The sequence below is a fragment of the Microtus oregoni genome, unplaced genomic scaffold, assembly GCF_018167655.1.
Source record: "Microtus oregoni isolate MIOR12 unplaced genomic scaffold, Mior012 000020F_ref0000438, whole genome shotgun sequence".
In the NCBI taxonomy this organism is placed as follows: Eukaryota; Metazoa; Chordata; class Mammalia; order Rodentia; family Cricetidae; genus Microtus; species Microtus oregoni.
Genome location: NW_024543079.1, coordinates 39951644 through 39971489, shown reverse-complemented (window position 1 = coordinate 39971489; position 19846 = coordinate 39951644). Strand labels below are relative to the sequence as shown.

Genomic DNA, 19846 nt, shown 5'->3' with positions numbered 1-19846 from the left:
CCTGGAGGCTAACCAGAGTAGTTAGCCACGCCCCACAGTAACACAGCTATGCAGCACTGCTCACCACTGGATTCATTTATCCAACAGTCACTTAGAATGCCCATTAGGTGCCAGACAGGCTCTGTTATGGGCATCAGGGATACCCTGGTGAACAAGGTAGGGAGAAGGGTGGATAATAACTTGCCTATAGGTAGGCATCTCGAACTGATCAATGACAGGGATTGGGGAACACTTGCAGGATGCTGGTTGGGATGAGCCCCTATAAGAATGGATGCACAGGCCTGTGGTTACCCATGGAAAAACTAGAGTAGAGCCACCGGTGCAAAGGTCTTGGGGCAGGAAGAAGAGAGCATATCAAGTAGGGTGAGGCAGGCAGGCAGGGATAGACGAGACAGAGACAGGGTCCGTGTTTTAAGAACAGCCTGGAGTAACAAAATGTAACTTAAGGCTTAAGAAGTCACTCTTGGTGCTCTGTGGGAAATAGGTTGGAAGCAAAGGGACTTGGCCATCTACCTAGATTCCCATGGCCAGCTGGGTACAGTCATCTGGCCATTCTTTGAAGAAAGATGTCACTTACATGCAAAATCACCTTTTCCCTTTCCCCTATAATCTGTCCTTCCAAGACTATCACTCTGGGGCACCGTAGGCCTGAGCGTATTTATGTGTCTGCTATGCACCAACAGGGCTTCCTCCATCCCTCACCAACCCACAGCCATGGCCAGTATCAGCAATAAGGAGGAGTGGCCTATTTGATGGAGGTGGGGGTATGATTCCACAAATTCTTGGACCACAGCTGAGTGTGAAAGTATACACAGAGCCGGGCGGTGGTGGGGCATGCCTTTAATCCCAGCACTTGGGAGGCAGAGGCAGGCGGATCTCTGTGAGTTCGAGACCAGCCTGGTCTACAAGAGCTAGTTCCAGGACAGGCTCCAAAGCCACAGAGAAACCCTGTCTCAAAAAACCAAAAAAAAAAAAAAGAAAGTATACACAGAGTTTGAAGAGTGAGCTGGGCCGAGGAAGAGCGGGTCTCTGACTGAACAAAGCCCTGGAAAGGATTGGTGGCATGTAGCCTGGGGAACTCCCTGGTGAGGGGACAAGCTCCTACTGTCGTCCTAGCTGCAGGGTGGGAGAGCATCTTTCCCTGGTTGTGGCCATCTTGGGCTGAAGCCTGACTGGTCAGGAAGTGCCCAGCATGGCTTGTTACTTGGTAGCCTTACAGACTCCACTTTCAGGGATTGATTTATATACATTCATATAGTGCCCTTCAGGATGGAGAGCTGTAAATACAAAGCCTGGCTGCTCTTTCCACACAAGGGAATTACAAGGCCTTGGAGAAACCCCCTTGAGGCTAGGGGCTGGGGAGGACCTAGTTCAAAGTTGGTCTTTTTTTTTTTTAATTCTTATGTGTTTGAGTGTTTTTGCCTGCGTGTATTTATATGCATCGTGTGTGTGCCTGTGCATGTACGCAGGTCAGGTGAGGCTGTCTGATACCCTGGATCTAGAACTACCGGCAGTTATGAGCTGACGTGCTTGGAGCTAAAAGCTGCCCTCTGCAAGAGTAACAAGTGCTGAATTAACTCTCTGTCGCTAGCCCTCAGAGTTTTTTCTTACCCTAGTTCTCTTCCCACTGTCACTCTAGAGAGGCTGCACGAGTGTCTGGAGCAGTCAAGGCTAGTTCCTTCCTACATCATAGCCACCAGCATCAGCTTTTTCTGAGTTTTGGAGAGGAAAGGTCTTATCCCTAAGTCTCCTCATCTTCCATTGGTCAAGAGACTCCTCTCCAAACCTACACCTTTTCTTTGAGTCTAAGACGTTTTCCCTCTTTTTTTTTTCATACATGGTTTCCCTGTGTAGCCCTAGCTGTCCTGGAACTCACCCTGTAGACCAGCTGGCCTTGAACTCCTGCCTCTGCCTGCACCACCAACGCCTGCCTCTACCGCTTTCCCTGTTTAAGATTTATTTTAAAGTGTGGGTCTCTGTGTGGGTATGTGCAACGTGAGTGCAGGTACTGGTGGGGGCCAGAGGCATGTAATCCCTTGGAGCTGAAGTCAGTTTTGAGCCTTTTGTGGTTGCTGGAACCGAACTCAAGTTCTTTGCAAGAGGCAATCTTAACCACTGAGCCATCTCTCCAGATCCCCTTTAGTTCCTTTGTCTTTAGTTGGGGGAAACTGAGGCAGTAATGGCGGTTGCAGTCCACCCATCACTTCCCACAAGGAGTTAGCTTTTTTAGTGTCTCTGGGACCTGGGAGGACGCCTGTCCCTAGTCTCTGCACTCAGACAGCAGCAGAGGGCGCTCGCAACACAGAGACGCACTCCTTGCACCTCGCCAGTCCGACCGAGCGGCCTCTGAGTGGGGAAGCATTGGAAAAGGGAGTTCGGAACTCTCTCCTCGCTCCGGTCCGGCTCCTAAGGTTCTCAATTGCTGGGATGTGGCTCAGTTGCTAAATGGAGATGTGACTTATTATGCCTGAGTACACCAACACTCCCTTGCACGCTTCTCTGAGCTGTTGAGCTGCTGCAGGCGACATGAGCGCTCTCGCCTACCACCACCGATCTGGGTGCTCTGTACCAGACACGCAGACAGAAGGCAAATGGACTCTTGGGACTGACCAAGGTCTCAGCTCCCAGCATGCACCGATCCTCTTCTATAAGTATCCTTCCCAGAACCTCCAAGACCCCAAACACCTGGCTTCCGGACTTGGCCTGCGGCGGTGGAGAGGAGACAGGAGTTGGGGACCGGGTGAGTAAAGGGTGAGTGTCGCAGGGCCACTTCTCCACAAAGCGCACCTTCCATCCACCCTCCGTCGGATCTCCCGCCCCGCCTTCTTCCCTCCTCCAGCTCCCGCCCCCAGTCTCCTCCCTCCTCCCCGCCGTGCTGGCTCTCCTCCCCACGCCCCTGCGCGGCGGGCTGACTGCAGGCGCGGCACCGGGAGACAGAGCGCCTTTTCCGAGCACCGGCTGCGCTTCCATAGTCGGCTCTGTGCGTCCTGCAGTTGTACCGCGCGAAGGCGCGACTTTCCTCCGGTCCCGGGACCGTAGTGGGACAACTTGGAAAACTTCTCTGGGGCGGATTGCAGGGACGCCGGGCATCGGTGGAAGAGGATGTAGGAGATAGATGGCTGGTCCTGGATGTCTCCGGACCTCCTAGGCCCCTTTCGGTCAGGTTATGGGGCTCCAGAGCCATCCGCACTGCCGGGGGGACAACCCCCTCCTGTAGCGGAGCCAGAGTGGCGCTGTCTCCTGGGGACCGTGGGTTTGGCCAGCAGCGATCCCTCTGGACGTGTCCGGCCTCGCCATGGACCACCAAGAGCCCTACTCGGTGCAAGCCACCGCCGCCATCGCGTCAGCCATCACCTTCCTCATCCTGTTCACCATTTTCGGCAACGCACTGGTCATTCTGGCTGTGTTGACCAGCCGCTCACTCCGTGCACCACAAAACCTGTTTCTGGTGTCATTGGCAGCCGCGGACATCCTAGTGGCCACCCTTATCATCCCTTTCTCTCTGGCCAACGAGCTGCTAGGCTACTGGTACTTCTGGCGCACATGGTGCGAGGTCTACCTGGCGCTGGATGTGCTCTTCTGTACCTCCTCCATCGTGCACCTGTGTGCCATCAGTCTGGACCGATACTGGGCAGTGAGCCGAGCACTGGAGTACAACTCCAAGCGCACCCCGCGCCGCATCAAATGCATCATCCTCACGGTGTGGCTCATTGCAGCCGTCATTTCTCTGCCGCCCCTCATCTACAAGGGCGATCAGCGCCCGGAGCCTCACGGACTCCCCCAGTGTGAGCTCAACCAAGAGGCCTGGTACATCTTGGCTTCCAGCATCGGATCGTTCTTTGCTCCCTGCCTCATCATGATCCTCGTCTACCTGCGAATCTATGTAATTGCCAAACGCAGCCACTGCCGAGGTCTCAGGGCCAAGAGGGGCTCTGGGGAGGGGGAGTCCAAACAGCCCCATCCTGTCGCTGGGGGAGCTCCAACCTCAGCTAAGGTGCCAACCCTAGCCTCTCCTCTGTCTTCTGTGGGTGAGGCCAATGGACACCCCAAACCTCCAAGGGAGGAGGAGGGGGAGACCCCTGAAGATCCTGAGTCCAGGTCTTTGCCACCCAGCTGGTCTGCCCTTCCCAGATCAGGCCAGGGTCAGAAGGAGGGCATTGGTGGGGCAACGGCAGAGGAGGCAGTTGAAGAGGAGGATGAAGAGGAGGTGGAAGAGTGCGAACCCCAAACACTGCCAGCATCTCCTGCCTCGGTATGCAGCCCACCCTTGCAGCAGCCTCAGGCTTCCCGGGTATTGGCCACACTCCGTGGCCAGGTGCTTCTGGGCAGGACTGTGGGTGCTGCCAGTGGGCAGTGGTGGCGACGCCGGGCACAGCTGAGCCGGGAGAAGAGGTTCACCTTTGTGCTGGCAGTGGTCATTGGCGTTTTTGTTGTCTGCTGGTTTCCCTTCTTCTTCAGCTACAGCCTGGGGGCCATCTGCCCACAGCGCTGCAAGGTACCGCATGGCCTCTTCCAGTTCTTCTTCTGGATCGGCTACTGCAACAGCTCCCTGAACCCTGTTATCTACACCATCTTCAACCAGGACTTCCGTCGTGCCTTTCGAAGGATCCTTTGCCGGCAGTGGACCCAGACTGCCTGGTGAGCCTGCCAGCTCGCTGCCTCTGCCCGGGTTGGTGCCAGGACCACCTGATGGTTGTCCTCCCCACCTATGTGGCCATTTCCCTGGGGCCCACCTGCAGACCTCATCCTCAGACCCCCACCCCCCCAAAGGGGAAAGGACAAAAGTGCCGTTCCCAGGGGCCCATTTGAAACCTTCCCTTGTTGTCTGTACTGTGGGGTAGCTCTTCTCTACTTCCCTGAGCAAGGGTAGCTTGGATCTTCTGGAATGTAGCCAAGGCCAGACTGGATTGGAGTACCTCCCCCCACCCCTGCCCCCAGCTACCTGTAAGCCAACAGGTCAGGCTTCCCTTTCTTGGAGACCCTGTGCCTTGGCAGGCCACTCACTTGTGGTGTTTTGTTTTTCTTGGATGTGGGGGTTTTGTTTTGTTTTATATTTTGAGAGGGGGGTCTTGAATGTAGCCCAGGTCATCCTGACTTGCAATGTAGCCTGAGGAGGATCTTGAAATTCCATTCTCCTGCCCTCTCCTTCCTCGTGCTAGGATTACAGGTGTCTGGTTTATGAGATGCTGGGGGAATTAATTCAGGGCTTTGAGCATGCTAGGCAAGCCGTCAACCAATTGAGTTACATCCCCAGCCTTGATTCTTCCCCATGCCTCTCAAAGAGCAGGAAGCCAGTCTTCTACATTTCCCAGGAGGACTTGCTGCTGAGAAAGGGGATGACATGAAGGTGACATAGAGCACCTGGGATTCCCATTGGCTACTGGGATAGGGGCTATGGGCTAGTATTGTTCTTTTAGATTTGTGGTTCCTTTAAGGCTAAAACCTTGGATTGGCTTTCTCATCCAGCATCCCTCTGAGAGGCAAGTGGCATGAGGCTGTCTCATTGGGGAGGTCTGGGAGCCTGGCCTGGCCTCAATAGGAGCTCCGATCGCTGGCATTCACCCTTGCAAAGAGCAGGGCGACAATTGCTTGCCGCCTACTTGCAGCAGGGAGATGAAAGGTTTTGCAGAGCGCTTTGAGCTCCATGGGGGAAAGAGCTAGAGAGCCAGCGAATGTGATTATCCGGTGATATAAAAATCCCCTTCTATGTGTTTACCGCCAGGAGCCTTCCTGTAGACCTTTGTTCTGCACTTGGGGTGTGTGCATTCCTGCCCCAAACTGGAAGTGGGTTGAGGTGCCCGAGTCACTTTCAGATTCCAGAATTTCTTTGAGAACGCATTCTTGTACCCGAAAAGGTTTGAGTTATTATGCCGGTGACAGCTTCTCCATCTGTTACCTGTAACACCAACAGAGCCTGCAGTGGCTTGGCCCCAACCCCATTAGGGGATAAGTCCTTTGTCATCCAGCAGGCAAATCGTTTCCCTAAGCTAAAAATATTCACATCAAGGAAACAGTCTGAGGAGAGATCCTCAGGTGGGGTGCTGGGGCCAGAGCAGGCAGCCAAGGGCCCTGCTGACTCTGGAAGAGCCACCTGCTCCAGGGTCCAGATGACTCTGTGTGCCCACCCCGTGTGGAGCCTTTGGAGGCCTAACTAATTCCACCCCAACCCAGAAAGATGCCTTGCTGGCTGTTTAGAACCCTCACAGTGAAATGGGCAAGACCTGGGGTGCCACTACCTCCTGACTGTCTTTTCAGAGTGACTGGGCATCTATCTACAAGGGAAGGGACTGCTCTGCCTCCGTGGGCAGCCTGGCTTCTGCTTTGGGCAATAGAACTCTTAGCCTCAGGGAGGGGTGGTTTGAGCCACACAGCCTATTAGCCCAAGATAGATGTCTCTGATTTGGAAGGTACTCAAGGAGTTTTCTCTGGTAGAGACAATGGTGGGTACCAAATAGAATCCCTACTGGAGAGAACAACTGTCCAGTTGTGAGGCCAGGACATTGATATGGGGTGTAGCTGAGGGGCTGACTTGTAACCATCTGCTGGCTGATCTAGTCTGCGTATGCTGTGGGACCCAAGCCTCCCTGTTTTGACATGCAGGTATTTCTAAGACTCTGAGCTATTTTATCAATAAAGGCTATTTTGTAATAAGCAAGTTGAGTTCTGTGTCTAAGGGCTGCTGGGACCTCCCTTGAGTGTCAGCCTGACGAGCCCAGGCTCCCTCCCAGGGCTGGCTCTCCTCTCTGCCCCACCTGTCTGCCTTCTCCATCCTCATAGCATTCTTTCTCAGCACCAGCCAATGAGACAGACTGACCTGCCAGACTGACCTTAAAGGGGGAGAAGAGCAGCTCCCCTGAAGAGGGGGCAGTTGGGCTGGGTTGGGTCTTGGAGCAGGAATGCACCAAGAGACAAGATAGGAAGATGTCTGAAGCAGGGGAAGGCCACATACAGAGTTGATGGCATCTGGGAGGCAGCTCTGAGCTCCTCTGCTGTGTGGTCATGAGCAGCAAGGTGCTGCTGCAAGCAGAGGCGGAGGCAAGCAGGCCACCGTAGAAGCCGATATACACAGCAGCCGTTTGGCTAGGGCCAGGTGAGCAGAAGGAAATGGCTTTGCTTCAGCTCTGTCCCAAAGGAACGCTCTGCTCTCCAAGCCGGGAGGCCTGTGAAGTGCACGAAGCCCCATGATGTCCTGTGAGTGAGAAAAGGAACTGGCTGTGCTTGGTGCTTCAGAAAGGGCAGAAGAGGCAGCCTGTGGGGCTCCAGGCGGGCTCTACCAGGTTCTGTGAGCAAGGGAAGAGGCGGCAGGCTGGGGGCTGGAGGTCAAGGGCAGGAGGAAGGCTCCTGGCAGATCCTAGGTTGGGGAGGACAGAGAGAGGAGCCGTGCTCTAGGGTCCAGGGATTCTCCACTCCCACATTGCCTCAGAATCTACACTTTCACCATCTTCATGACTTTCTTTGGGCCCATTCGTTTGCTTGGGACAATCACCAGAAACACCAGTGTGCCCAGGGCCATCAGGGTACATGGAACTTGCTGCTATCTCACCCTGCTCTCAGCTCCTCCCCAGCAGGCAACCAGCACCAATGAATCCAGGACCTCACATAGGTACCTCCTGCAGAGAGCTCAACAGTTCTACTGGAAGCTGATTTAAATTCTATTGTCTCATTTAACCCACATGCTCTTGCTAAGTGTGGTCATTTTACAAAAGAGGAAACTGAGACCCAAGATCACCCAGCTAAAACCTGGAACCAGACAACTATGACATCCAGGCTGAAGAATTTACTCTCTCTTGTGACAGTTTTCTTGCGTTAGCTGTGTGGAGATTCTGAGGCTGGGAGCTAGTTGGATTCAGTAGGCGGCAGTGCTAGGATCGATTGTTCATGTCTGCCACTGACACCAAATACCTCAGGCTTTCTGCTTCTGACCACTGGCTAACTGCTCTGTTTTAGTCCTGAGGGCCCAGAGAGGAAGACCACTTCCCTCAAGTGGCATCACACAGACACATATGGTGACAAGAGCTGGATCCAGAATCCAGGTTGCCCAGAATACCAAAATTCCTTTAAAAAGAGAAGTATATGGGTGTCTTGCCTGCATGCGTGTCTGTGCACTGCATACATGCCTGGTGCCCACGGAGGTCAGAAGAAAACATTGTCACTCTGGAACTGGAGTTACAGATTTATTTCATTTTATTTTTAGTTGCTATGTGGATGTAAGGAATCAAACCTGGGTTCTTTGCAAGAATAAGTGCTCTCAATCACTGGGCAAGCCCAGTGATTGCCACTTCTTAGTGAAGGAATTGCTACACTTGAAGAGTCAAGGAGTAATAGGCCCATGTTCAGGAAAGGTCTGTTGGCAGCCTGCCGTCTGAGCCCGGCCCACCTCATTTTGTTACCTTAGTTCTCAGGACTCACCAGGCCCACACAGCTAAGAGGGGGGTTGGGGTGGAGTCAGTTCTAGCCCTGGCTGTTCATCTCTCTCCTTTTTCCTTTATACCCCATTCCTGAGCTCTCTGGGCCCATCTGAGGGCTACTAGGATGGGAACGAGGTGCAGATATGGGAGAGAAACTCTTGTAAATGAGGTGGAGGCGTGGGTGATGTCCCGAGTGCCAGCAAGGGCCTCTGTAGTTTGTCTGGTAGAGGTAAGCAAGGAACAGGGACCTTCAGAAGAACCCTTTCTATATCAGGGGGTGGCTCCACCCCAGAAGACAATTAAAGGAACAGGTTCCCTTTCAGCTGCTCCTACTCTGTGAGAATGTATTTCTAGCACACAGGAACCCCCCGGGAGGGCTTTAGAGTCAGTCCATGTTCTTGAGAATTTCTATCTAGAGCACCTCGACTACCTGCTCAGGACAGAAGGCACTGGAAACAAGGAAGGTCTTGTGGGTAATCAGGCCCAAGCCCCTCCCCAAGCCCTGTATGGCCTCCATTAGGCGTGTGTGTGTGTGTGTGTGTGTGTGTGTGTGTGTGTGTGTGTGCACGGAGAGTCACCTGAGGACCAGCCCAGCCTGTAAGTGGGGCAGCTGCTGACTGGGAGGAGTCTCTGCCCAGCTAGAGCTGGTACGGGACAACCTTTGGCTTCCCTAGTGAGGCCAGGAAATCTGGTCACAGGACCTGGTCACTGTGGGAGGCAGGGCTGGTGTAGGGCTTGTGTTTCCAGGATTTGATTTCTACCTCTGCCATAGTGCTGGGCTTCTTTGAGAGAGGCGTCATCCTTCTCTGAGCCTCCATGTCTTTGCCTGCCCATGGAGGATTGCTCCTCTGGTCCTCCAGTTCTCCAGCCCGTGGCTTCCTCTCTGCTCTCCTCCTCCAAACTCCCTAGAAGGCCAGTCATAGTGATGCCTCAAATTAATCAGTTGTGTTAATCATTTGTTCTCAGGGCTTGGATTCTGGCAGGATCGGGCTGTTTGCCTCGCTTTTGTGCCCCATCAAAAAAATACTGAGCGCCAAGTCTTGAGCCACAGATCTGTTTGCCGTCCTCTGAAGTACGCAGTAGTGACAGAAATGAAGACAGCTCTGAGCTGTTGGGGTCCGGGACATAACACACTTTGCCTGAGATGGTGTTATTATTATCCCTGTGTCGTGGGTGAGCTGACTGAGGTAGAAGAAGGACTTGCTGATGTCAACCAGAGTCGAGACAGGGACTCACACAACCTATGACCCCAGCCTCACCATCCTCAGCAGCCCCCAGAGCCTGTCCTTGGGTGGGCTGTAAGGTCAGTCTGACATCCATGGTTGTGGTTTGGGGGTAGACCCTGCCTGTGGCACTTCTATTAAAGCGGGAGCCCAGGCAGGGGTGCGAACTCCCACCCTCCAGCCTCTGCTCACTGTCAGCAGGGGAGGTGGGGCGCACTAGGCTAAAATTAGCTTCTGGGATTCTTTGTGCTCTGCATCCGTCCTTCTTCCATCCGTCTGGGGAAGGATGCTGTCAGGAGGCCAGCACTAGAAGGAGCCGGCTGGGTGTCAGCACACACCCTCCCCAGCTTGTGGGCTCTGATCCTCTCACACCCTGCCCAGGCTCTGGGCCAAAGGCTTCTGCCCTTGGCTTGGCCTTGTGGCCACCTATCGATTAGCAGTGATTTCCAGGGGAGAGACCCATCACTGTCTTCCCTCTGGCCCTTGGATTCTAGCTTCTCTGTCCCCATCCCCCTCCGTTCTCTTCCTTCTTGTCCTGACCCTTCTGTCTTTGAGGATTGCACCCTCCACTCAGCCTTCCTGCCTCCTCTGGACTCTCTGACTTCTTCCTTACCCAGAGGGATAGTTCTGGTTCTTCAGGGGCCCTGCAGGCTCCATGGATCCGTGGTAGTTGTGAGGGAACCGGAACAGTATAGAGACCAAAAGAGTGCTACTCTCCCTGGGAAGTTGGGGCTATTTCTGTCCTTTCAGCCTCCCTCTGGGGCTCTGGGCTCCAAAGCAGGACAAACAGGCAGGGGAGGTCTGGGGCCAGGTCTTGGTGCTAGGGGGTTCTTGGGTTTCCCTGATAAGAAGGCAGACCCCCTTTGGTGATAAGGGGTGGGTCTCTTCAATCTCAAAGCAGCAGGGTTTCACGGAATGACACTCCCCCTCCAGCTCCCAAGGGGACCTGAAGCCACTTCAAGAGGGAAAAGGGCTGAGCTGTGACTAAGGGGACCCAGGTGTCCCTGTGTCTCTTTCCCAGCCCATCCCAGCTGCAGCTGTGAGGGAGGGAGCGTGAGAGGCTGGCTGGGCCTGCAGCTTGGATTCCCTGGACAGTTGGGGGGAGGGGAGGCAAGGGTTAAACTCAGCCTTCCTCTCAGCACAGGGGTGGGGAGTTAGAGGGTGTAGGGGAGTGGAGGGGGCAGAGGGAGCGGAAGGGGGATGGAGAGGGGTGGAGGGGGATGGCCCAACATGGTCATAGGATGCAGACTTTGCTGGGTCCCTCCTAGAGTTGTTCTTTGTCGCCTTTGACACACCTGTTCCAGCTGGATCCCTTCTTCCTCTGCTGGCCTTGGGTTGCGGGGCTACCAGCTTCAGAAAGGCTCCTTAGCTGTCTTAGAAGCCCTTGTGAAGCCCAGAAGCAGGACTCCAAGTGGCTGGGTGATTTGGGGTAGATTTCTTCACCTCTCTGGGCTTCTCTCTTGATTGACAAAAGACCAAAGACTGGAACATACTTCAGATAACATCCTGGGGCTGCCCCGGGAGCCACAGGGAAGGGAGAGAGGGGAGAATTGGGTACGGGGGCCTGGCCACCTGTCTGGGCTTGACACTCTGTCTAAAGCAAGACCAAGGTGGGTAGGGGAAGGGGCAGACAAGAAGAGAATTGAGACCTTGTAGGATGGAAACTTAAGATAGAACTGCACTCCTGGTCACGTCTTAGAATGACCAGGTGAGCATAGGCTGGGTTCACCCCAGCCTTGGCAACAGAGGAGCCCACAGAACAAGGCCATGTGGGTAACCTAGCCACAGGGCTTAGCTCCCTCCTCTCAGCTCCAGGGCAGAGAGACACAGGGCAGGCATACAGTGAGGAGTTAGGGAACCTGGAAACATTCCAGCAAACTGGAGCCATCTTGGCGCAGTAATCCTATGCTCGCGACTCTGGACTCTGGGGACGAGTCTTGGATGTAGAGTTTGTATGTTGTTTTCTATTTGGTTTGCATTTCCTACAGTTTTCCTCTGGAGATTCTGCTGTGTGCTTCATCTGGTTGTGGCTGAGCTGGAGGCAGAAGGACTGTATTCATAGAGTTTGAGAAGGACTAGGGCAAGGACTGGCCGCAGAGACCAGCTGGACCTAATGAGACTGGAAGAGAGGGGGTGTGGTTGAGGTTACTCTGATGGCAACATGGACAGAAAACCAGGCTTTGACCACCAACTTGGCTCTTACTATCTGTGCAGCCTCAGGCAAATTACTAAACCTCTCTGAGTCTCAGTTCCCTCTTTTAAAATGGGATAACCCTGGATACCTTCAGGTTGGCGAGGGAAGCTAAGATTTATATAGCAAAGACCTATAGGCTGTACTTATAGTGCATGAAGGTACAAAGGGCAGAATCACCACGTTACTCTGGAACCCCAGATCCAAGTTGAGTTGACAAAATCTTTTGCTCAGTAACCCGATGGAAGGAGGATGGGTTCTGTGTCCTGTCCTAGGAGATGACCCTTCCTGAATATGCCATCTGTTCTATCTGTCTTCTCTAATACTTGATTCCATGGCTCCAAAGCCTCCCTGAAGGTTCTCAGGGAAATTCTAATGTGCTATGCCAGCATCTCTACACCCTATCCTATGCCAGGCCCATGACAAACATCACTAATAGATCCCAGAACTCCTTCTGTGAACACAGTCAATATTGCACGAAGACCTAGGCAGTCCTCTTGCAAGTGATGGTTGGAGTGAAAGATAAAACTGGTTTGTTCTGAGTTCTGTGAGGAATCCCAGCCTCATCCCACGGGAATTGGGGAAAGGGTTGTTCATTGTGGTGTGAATAAGCCATTTGGAGCAGTGAAGAGGGTTGGCCCGAGAGCTTTCAGGATCCCTATATTGCTGCAGCAGCAAGGGTCTACCGGAGCCCCACCAAGATGGTGAGAAAGCCAGCAGAGGAAGCAGAGGAGAGGTCTGAGGCAGAGGCCCAGAGTGGCAGGCATCCCAGGACAGAGCAGGTGGCATGGTGGGCACTAATGAGGGTGAGGCTCTTGGGTGTGCAGCCCGAGACCTGGGCTAGAGAGAGGAAGAGAGATCCTCAGGGATTCCATTCTCTCAGGAAGCTAGACACAGAGGAAGGATGGCTGCACAGGCACCACGCCTCATGTTGAGTCCGTCTCTGGTAGTCTGATCATCTGCTTCCAGGTGAGGGTTGCTCCCTGGGTTTCAAAAGGGGAATCCTAGCTCCTGATTTCCTTCTCTACCTGGTTCTCCCTAGCTATGGCCAACCCTGAAAGTCTCATCCTCCAAATCTAGTGTCCTTATCAGTGTGCCTCCAAGGTATTTGTACATTTTATTTACCATGTACCCAAGATCCTGTGTGACAGCGTGAGGGACGTCCCTGACATCTCGTGCAGTGCCAAAATAGCCCTGGAAGTGTGGTGAGGTGGAGGAAGCCGTATTTGTGCGACTTCCTCCCAGGGATGGGGAATAGTCCAAGTCTCCAGAGATAAACTTGAGCAAGAGCAGATGTCGTGTTTGCTGAGTGGGTCACTCAGAGGGTGAGCACCCAAGACCCTGAGCAGTGCAGCTTCATGCTGCCACAGCACACCACGCAGCGTGGGGCTAGAAGAAGCTCACTGGAGACCTCTGCCCTTTGGGTCCTCCTCTTGCCTGTCTGAATAGTCAGGAGTTGTATCCACACAGATACCTGGGTCCTTTCCAGCCTGAAGGCTCCAGTTTACTCAGCTTGATACTAGCCTTGCATCCCAACATCCCCTTGTGCCCCAACAGTGAAGGGAACGGGTTTGTCACCGGTGCCAATGCTCTGGAGCCCTGAAGGATCAGAGGGCACATTTGGAGGGATGCAGGGCCCAGTGGGCCATGTGAGCTTAGGGCGGGAGGGAGAGCGGCTCGAAGATGGTGTTGGAGGCAGGAGGGTTTGGTAATGGAGCTGGGGGCATGCTAGCCAGGCTCTGGCTTAGTGTGGGTTTGCTCACATCATAAGCTCCCTCCTAGCAGCAGGAGACAGGGCAGGGTGAGGCCCAGGGGCAGCTCAGCACCAAGTGCTGCTGACTAAAATTATGCTGGGATGTCAGGGGTTCCTGTATCCAGGAAGTGGGGAGGAATGTATTGGAGGGGGCTATTGAATGGGACTACAGAGGCAGACAGGAAAGGGAGACAGGGGAGGAGTGTCTCTGCAAAGGCAGCCAGCAAACTTGTTTATCTTCTTCTATCTCTCAGGCTGTTGTTCTGTGGCCTAGTGCAAGTCATTGGACTTTGTGGGACCTTTGGTGTTGTCAGTCTGCCTACAGACACTGTCCCTGGGGGGCTCTTCTGGGGCATATCCTTAGATAGCAGGAGAGGAGAATCCTTCAGGGGAGTCTAGAGGGATCTGGTTCAAAGGCCATACCTTTGGTCCTTTGGCACCTTCTGGAGATGCCCAGAATAGAGGGAGTTGGTGTTCAGGAGCTTGGCTCAGGCTGTATGCACTCAGGTTTGACTTGACTCTGTATGGACTTGATCCCATTAGTGGCAGTGCCTCTGCCCCCAGCACCCTGGAGGAGTGGTCAGGCTGGTCAGCGGCAGTTGGCATTGACCTGTGGGTGCCCAGCAGACTGCCATCATAGTGCCCATGATGCTTTCCTCTTTTTGCTGCCCACCAGGCTCCCTGACACTGGGAGAAGGGGCCAGGAATGCAAGATGCCTAGTGGTCGTGCTGGGTACAAGTACACCAGAGTCTTGTCCTAACTACCCAGGAGACCTCAGGAGACTCCAGCTGCCCTCACTGCTCCCTCAGGACCTCAGCTCTCCCAAGCCTAGCCTGAGGCCACCTGCGGCTGGGAAGCCTCCTTCCCCCATGTCCCCCTCTTTCTGACCTCTGCTCTCAGCCCTCAGAGAGCCTCTGCTGAGTGGAGACCCCCTGGAGGAAGGTTATGGCTTATCATGGCAGTGAGGGCAGGTCCTTTCATCCACAGCCCAGTCCCCACTGTCTCCGGTTCTGTGACCAGAGCTGGTCTGGAGATGTGAGAGAGAGCCTTTGGAGATGGGCAGGGCTTCTCCTTGTCACTCACAGCTGCAGGGAGCATGAGGGGCCCAGGACTGAATGGGACAAGCTGAGAGGCTTGTTGCCAGCTCCCTGTCTTTTCTCCTTTTCTTTTTTTTTTTTTTTTTTTTTTTTTTTTTTTTTTTTTTTTTTTTTTTTTTTGGTTTTTTGAGACAGGGTTTCTCTGTGGTTTTGGAGCCTGTCCTGGAACTAGCTCTTGTAGACCAGGCTGGTCTCGAACTCACAGAGATCCGCCTGCCTCTGCCTCCCGAGTGCTGGGATTAAAGGCGTGCGCCACCACCGCCCGGCTTCTCCTTTTCTTTTTCATGTTTAATAACAGCTATTGACAAACTCCCTAGGAGCCTCGTGTTTCTGCAGCCCCGCCTTCCTAAACACAGTTTCAGCTTAGTAATCACTCTGTCTCTGTGTCTTCCTCTCTCTGTCTGTCTCTGTCTCTGTCTCTCTGTCTCTGTCTGTCTCTGTCTGTCTCTGTCTCTCTCTCTCTCTCTCTCTCTCTCTCTCTCTTTCTCTCTCTCTCCCTAGAGTGTTTGGAAGCCCCTGCCCAGGCTCTTTCCTCTTCCCACTAGGCCCCACCCCACCCTTGGCAGCTTTCCCGGGTTCTGAGGATAATTTTAGGGAGTCACAGGGGTCTGGGCCCCAATCCTTAAGAAAGCTCTCTAGGGATGGGCCTCCGGGTGTGAAGAGCTTCCCCTGGCAGTCACCCTGACGCCAGTCAGGCAGAGCTCTGGGTTCCAGGCATGGGGTTCAGGCCCGTGGCCTGCAGAACCTCATTCTTCCAGAGACTGGGATCCACTCACAGACCATGACCTCCTGCCGAGGCCATGGCTGTTTCCTGCTGCATTCACGCTGCCCTGAAGGCCTCAGCGCTCCTTGGAGTTAGACATCTCACCACCCTTTGACCTGGCCACCCTGATACCAGTGTCCTGGAGGCTTTTTTGTGTGGGAAACCAATAACCCAAAGGATGGAGACGAAAAGGGCATCTGTGGATTCCACAGCTCAGGCCTTGAGCTACCCAGGCTGGAAGGAAACTGGGAATCCTAACCTTGACCTCCAAGGTCCCAAACCCTCAAAAGACCTAATGAGCAGAACATTGGCCCCACAATTACTCTGCTTATATGCTCCCAATTCAGTTGAGTTGCAATAGAAGTTACGGTCTCAAGGCACAGAACGGTACAGTGGCTGTGGATAGCCAGTGTGTGAAACAACTCAGCCTTTTTCCTTTTTACTCACAAGTGTGATCTCTGTGTCTTTGCCGTAGGTGCATTGAGGGGGAAGTTGAAGGCCAGCCTGTCTCTAGTGCTGCCCAGGAGCAGGCTTAGCAGCCTTAGCCCTGGAAACCACTAGCTTGGGACTGAGGGGAACATCAGAGCTGCGCTCTTTTTTAGCTGCCTTGCTTTGTGACCTCGGAGGAGCTACCCAGCCTCTCTGACTCGTGTACTAGGATTTGGGAAACAAGGTGGTTGCTGTATCTCTACCGTGAGGGCCACGGCAAGGGATATATTGAGATGCTTGGTGGCTAAGACGTCTGCATGCTGTGGCTGGCTCGCTGGCCAGCCTTAGGCAGGATGTGGAGAGAGGACAAAGCTCGAGGCTATGTCTGCGGCTCAAAAGAGCAACACTGGGGTGGAATCTGGGGTAAGGGATGTCCTGACTAGGTGGAGGCAAGGTCGAAAAAGGGACAGGGCGGAAAGGGGGCTGTCCCCAAGCTCCCATCACTGGGCTGTGGGATCTCCACTCCTGCTGCATTTTCCCTGTGTTATTCACCAGCCATTACCCTACATGTGACAACTGTTGTCATGACGACACATTACCCATCCTCAGATAAAAGCCCTGCTAGCAGGGGAGTCAGGCTGCCTCTGGCTCCCCAGACTCCATCCCTGTCCCTGAACCCTCTCAGGTTTTCCCAGCAGACCTGGCTTCCTATTTGGTTTTTTGAACAGGTCATTCTCGGCTCCCTCATTTCCCAGGGATGTTTGGTCACGGTCTATCTTTTCTTACTGTGTCCGGATCCCCTTCCCCCACCTTCCTCTGCTCTCTTTCCTTCTCCTCTTTCCCCTCTCTCTGATTCTGAACTACTCTCTCTTGTTCTCTTTCCTCTGTTTCCCGCTCGTGGGCACAGGAGGGTAACATGAAGATGGGCAGTGGGGATGGCAGGGCCTCCAACCATCATGGGATGTGTGCACGTGTGTGTCTGCACACATGTGTACATACATGCGTGTACATATGTGACCAGGAAGGCCTGAAGAAGTGTGGCCCAAGGAACTGCCCCTCTAGCACACCCCTGTCTGGTCCCAACAGGCCCTGCACACTTCCGGAACCCTGACGGCTCCCTAAGGGCACCAGCTGAGGCACCAAAGCTCCAGGAGGTAAGTGGCATCGTTCCATTTTTTTGTAGGCTAGGAAATTAGGGATCAGAAAGGTCAAACAACTCATTCAAAGTCACACAGCCGGCCAATAGAGGAGGCAGGATTTGAAATTCCATCCCATCGCCAATGTCCATAACCATGGTGCAGTTGTCATAACAACACTGTTTACTGACCGCTCATCCAGCACCAGGCCCTGTGTTTAGAAGCACTTGGAACTGTCTAGCCTTCACACAACTTACACACTGGGTCTCGAACACCTCTCTGTTCCACCAGTAAGGGAATCGGGGCACAGGAAAGTTAAGCCACTTCCTCACACACTGAGTCAGGGCTGTGCTAGGACTTGAGCCCGACCCCTCTCTGCCTCATAACCTGACTGCATCTGAGAGACCCTTTGTAAAGTCTCTATGGTTCCAGTTCAGGCCAGTTGAGCCCGACCCCTCTCTGCCTCATAACCTGACTGCATCTGAGAGACCCTTTGTAAAGTCTCTATGGTTCCAGTTCAGGCCAGTTGAGCCCGACCCCTCTCTGCCTCATAACCTGACTGCATCTGAGAGACCCTTTGTAAAGTCTCTATGGTTCCAGTTCAGGCCAGTTTGGGAAATAAGAGGAGGAGGCCTCAGGTCTTTTTTCTTGAGTTCCAGGTCACTAGGAAAGACCCATAGACGCCACAGCAGTGCTGTCCCCAGAAACCCAGGGCTCCTGACACAGCACCCAGGAAGGGCGAGAAGGAGTGTGGAGGTGTGGCTGGGAAGCCTGGTGGAGTGGGATGCCTGCCTTGGTGCTGAGAGTGTCCCTAGCTCTTCTTGCCTGTTGCACAGTCCCCAGGGAACAGCCTGGGCCTCGGAACACATTGTCCCAGAGTGCTGCTGTCGGGATGATGAAGGGGCCAGCTATTTTTAACAGCCAACACTCATGGACAGAAGTCTCTTCCAAGCCAGGGACATCAGGGAGGGTAGAGACCACAAACACCAGGTCCTTCTACTCTCTGCCCTCTCCCCCCCACATCCCCCCATTTGCTACTGAGAACCCAGCGAACTTGGATTGATGGGATCTTGGGAATCTTGGGCAGGGTGGGGCTGGTACTTTGCTGCAACCCTTCTTAGGGCCTGAAGTGATGCTGGCCTCAGAAATGAGTTCTACCCCTCTCTAGAGGCTGCAGGTATGGGAGATGATCAGGGCCAATGGCCAAACTGGGCAGTCATGGGGTAGAGACCTGGCCTGCTCTGGTTAGCCATGACCCCTTGTCTTCCTAAGTCTTTCTGCCCATCCCAAGGAAAGCAGCTGGTTCTCCAGACACACACACACCCCAGGGCCTTTCTAGAAGCTCCTGTATCTCTGGCGATGGGGAATACACACATTAAAACCTCAGGTTCTTCCCATACCCCCAAACCTGCCACTATTGATTCTAATGCCCAAGTACTTGGGACCAGGCAAGCTTGTGCGCTTGCTTCCTTCCTGGGTCCTCTGAGAAGGCTGACCTTACTCACCCCCGTGGTCTCAGAAGTACCCTCTTCTGCCTTCCTGGGTCCCACTAGGACTTGAAGAGACACAGCATCTTTTTATGAGTTACTTTCACATAGCAGTGCCCAAAGCTGACAGAAGTAACTTAAGGGAGGGAAGGTTTGTGCTGATGCCTGGTTCCCAGGGTTCAGTCTGTCATGGTGGGGGTAGGGCATGGTAAACAGAGTAGCAAATCCTAGAGCTAGCATATCAGGAACCAGAGAGAGGGGAATGCTGGGTTGAACTCTCATTTTGCTTTCTTTTTCCTTTTTTTTTTCTTTCTTTCTTTCTTTCTTTCTTTCTCCCTCTCCCTCCCTCCCCCCCCCCCCTTTTAATTGGGACAGTGTCTCTCTGTACATTGTCCTGGCTGGCCACAGTCAGGGTGACAATAGAAATGAGCCATCGTATTTGTGATTTACATCTTACTGTAACAAAATACCTGACAGAAACAACTTAGAATAGTTTGCTTTGGTCCAGGGTGTGACCAAGTGGAGGCAGGGGCATGAAGCAGAGGCTTTTTTGTGTGTTGTGGGCCAGGAAGCAGAGAGAACTAGGAGCAAGGGGCCCCACCTAGTGACTTCTGTCAGCTAGGATCCACTTGCTAAGGAACCCATAGCCTTCAAAAGAGTACCACAGCGGAGGACCAAGTGTTCACACCGCAGGCCTGTGGCAGATGCTTCAGGTGGAAATCACAGCCATCAGAATCGCTTCTCAGGAAAGGGCTTTCTGAGAACAGCAAGCTGCTGGGATTGAGCCCGGGACCTGGGTCTCATCATCTGTGTCAGGGCAGTGGTGGGGGCAGTTGCTCCCCCAAAAGTCCTGCCTGCCAGAGCCCCACACTGACTGCATTCTTGAGGTTCAGACTGACGAGCCAAGTCTGTCAGATGAGGGACGCTTGCTGGATGAATGTGTTAGTTTTAACACATACCTCATCTGACTGAGCTCCCACAAGCCGTTCCCCACCCTGCACCCAGAGGGACCACTGAGGCTTACCCAGGCTCACACTCAGACTGTTCACCTGTGTGGCCACCACCCCGCAGACAGGTGCAAGGGGTCCTTACCCAGTGTGGTGGTTTGAAATGGGGCCAGTTTTGAGGTCTTTTTTCTTCAAGATTCCTCAGAGAGACAGTGAGTTGACTTCCTGTTGCCTGTATGATGAACGCTCTCAGCTCCAGCACCACGTCTGCCTGCTGCCATGTTCTATATGGCAAATAATGGACTGAACCTCTGAGACTGTAAGTGAGAGATCCAATGTTTTCTTTTTAAGAGTTGCTGCGGTCATGGTGTCTCTTCGCAGCAACAGTAAACCCAGAAAGTCCCTAATTCC

At 53.6% G+C, this 19846-nt stretch overlaps 1 protein-coding gene across 1 annotated transcript; it reads left to right on the top strand.

Annotated features, from left to right (window-relative positions):
* The first annotated feature begins 3271 nt into the window (after positions 1-3271).
* LOC121460393 (alpha-2B adrenergic receptor) lies at positions 3272-5294 on the top strand. The gene has a single exon (XM_041670752.1). The coding sequence runs from the start codon at positions 3296-3298 to the stop codon at positions 4640-4642; it is 1347 nt and encodes a 448-aa protein (XP_041526686.1). The 5' UTR covers positions 3272-3295; the 3' UTR covers positions 4643-5294.
* Positions 5295-19846: the final 14552 nt, after the last annotated feature.

Bases quoted from the DNA above. Each gene is read 5' to 3' on its own strand.
- LOC121460393 (XM_041670752.1), top strand. From the start codon at position 3,296: ATGGACCACCAAGAGCCCTACTCGGTGCAAGCCACCGCCGCCATCGCG.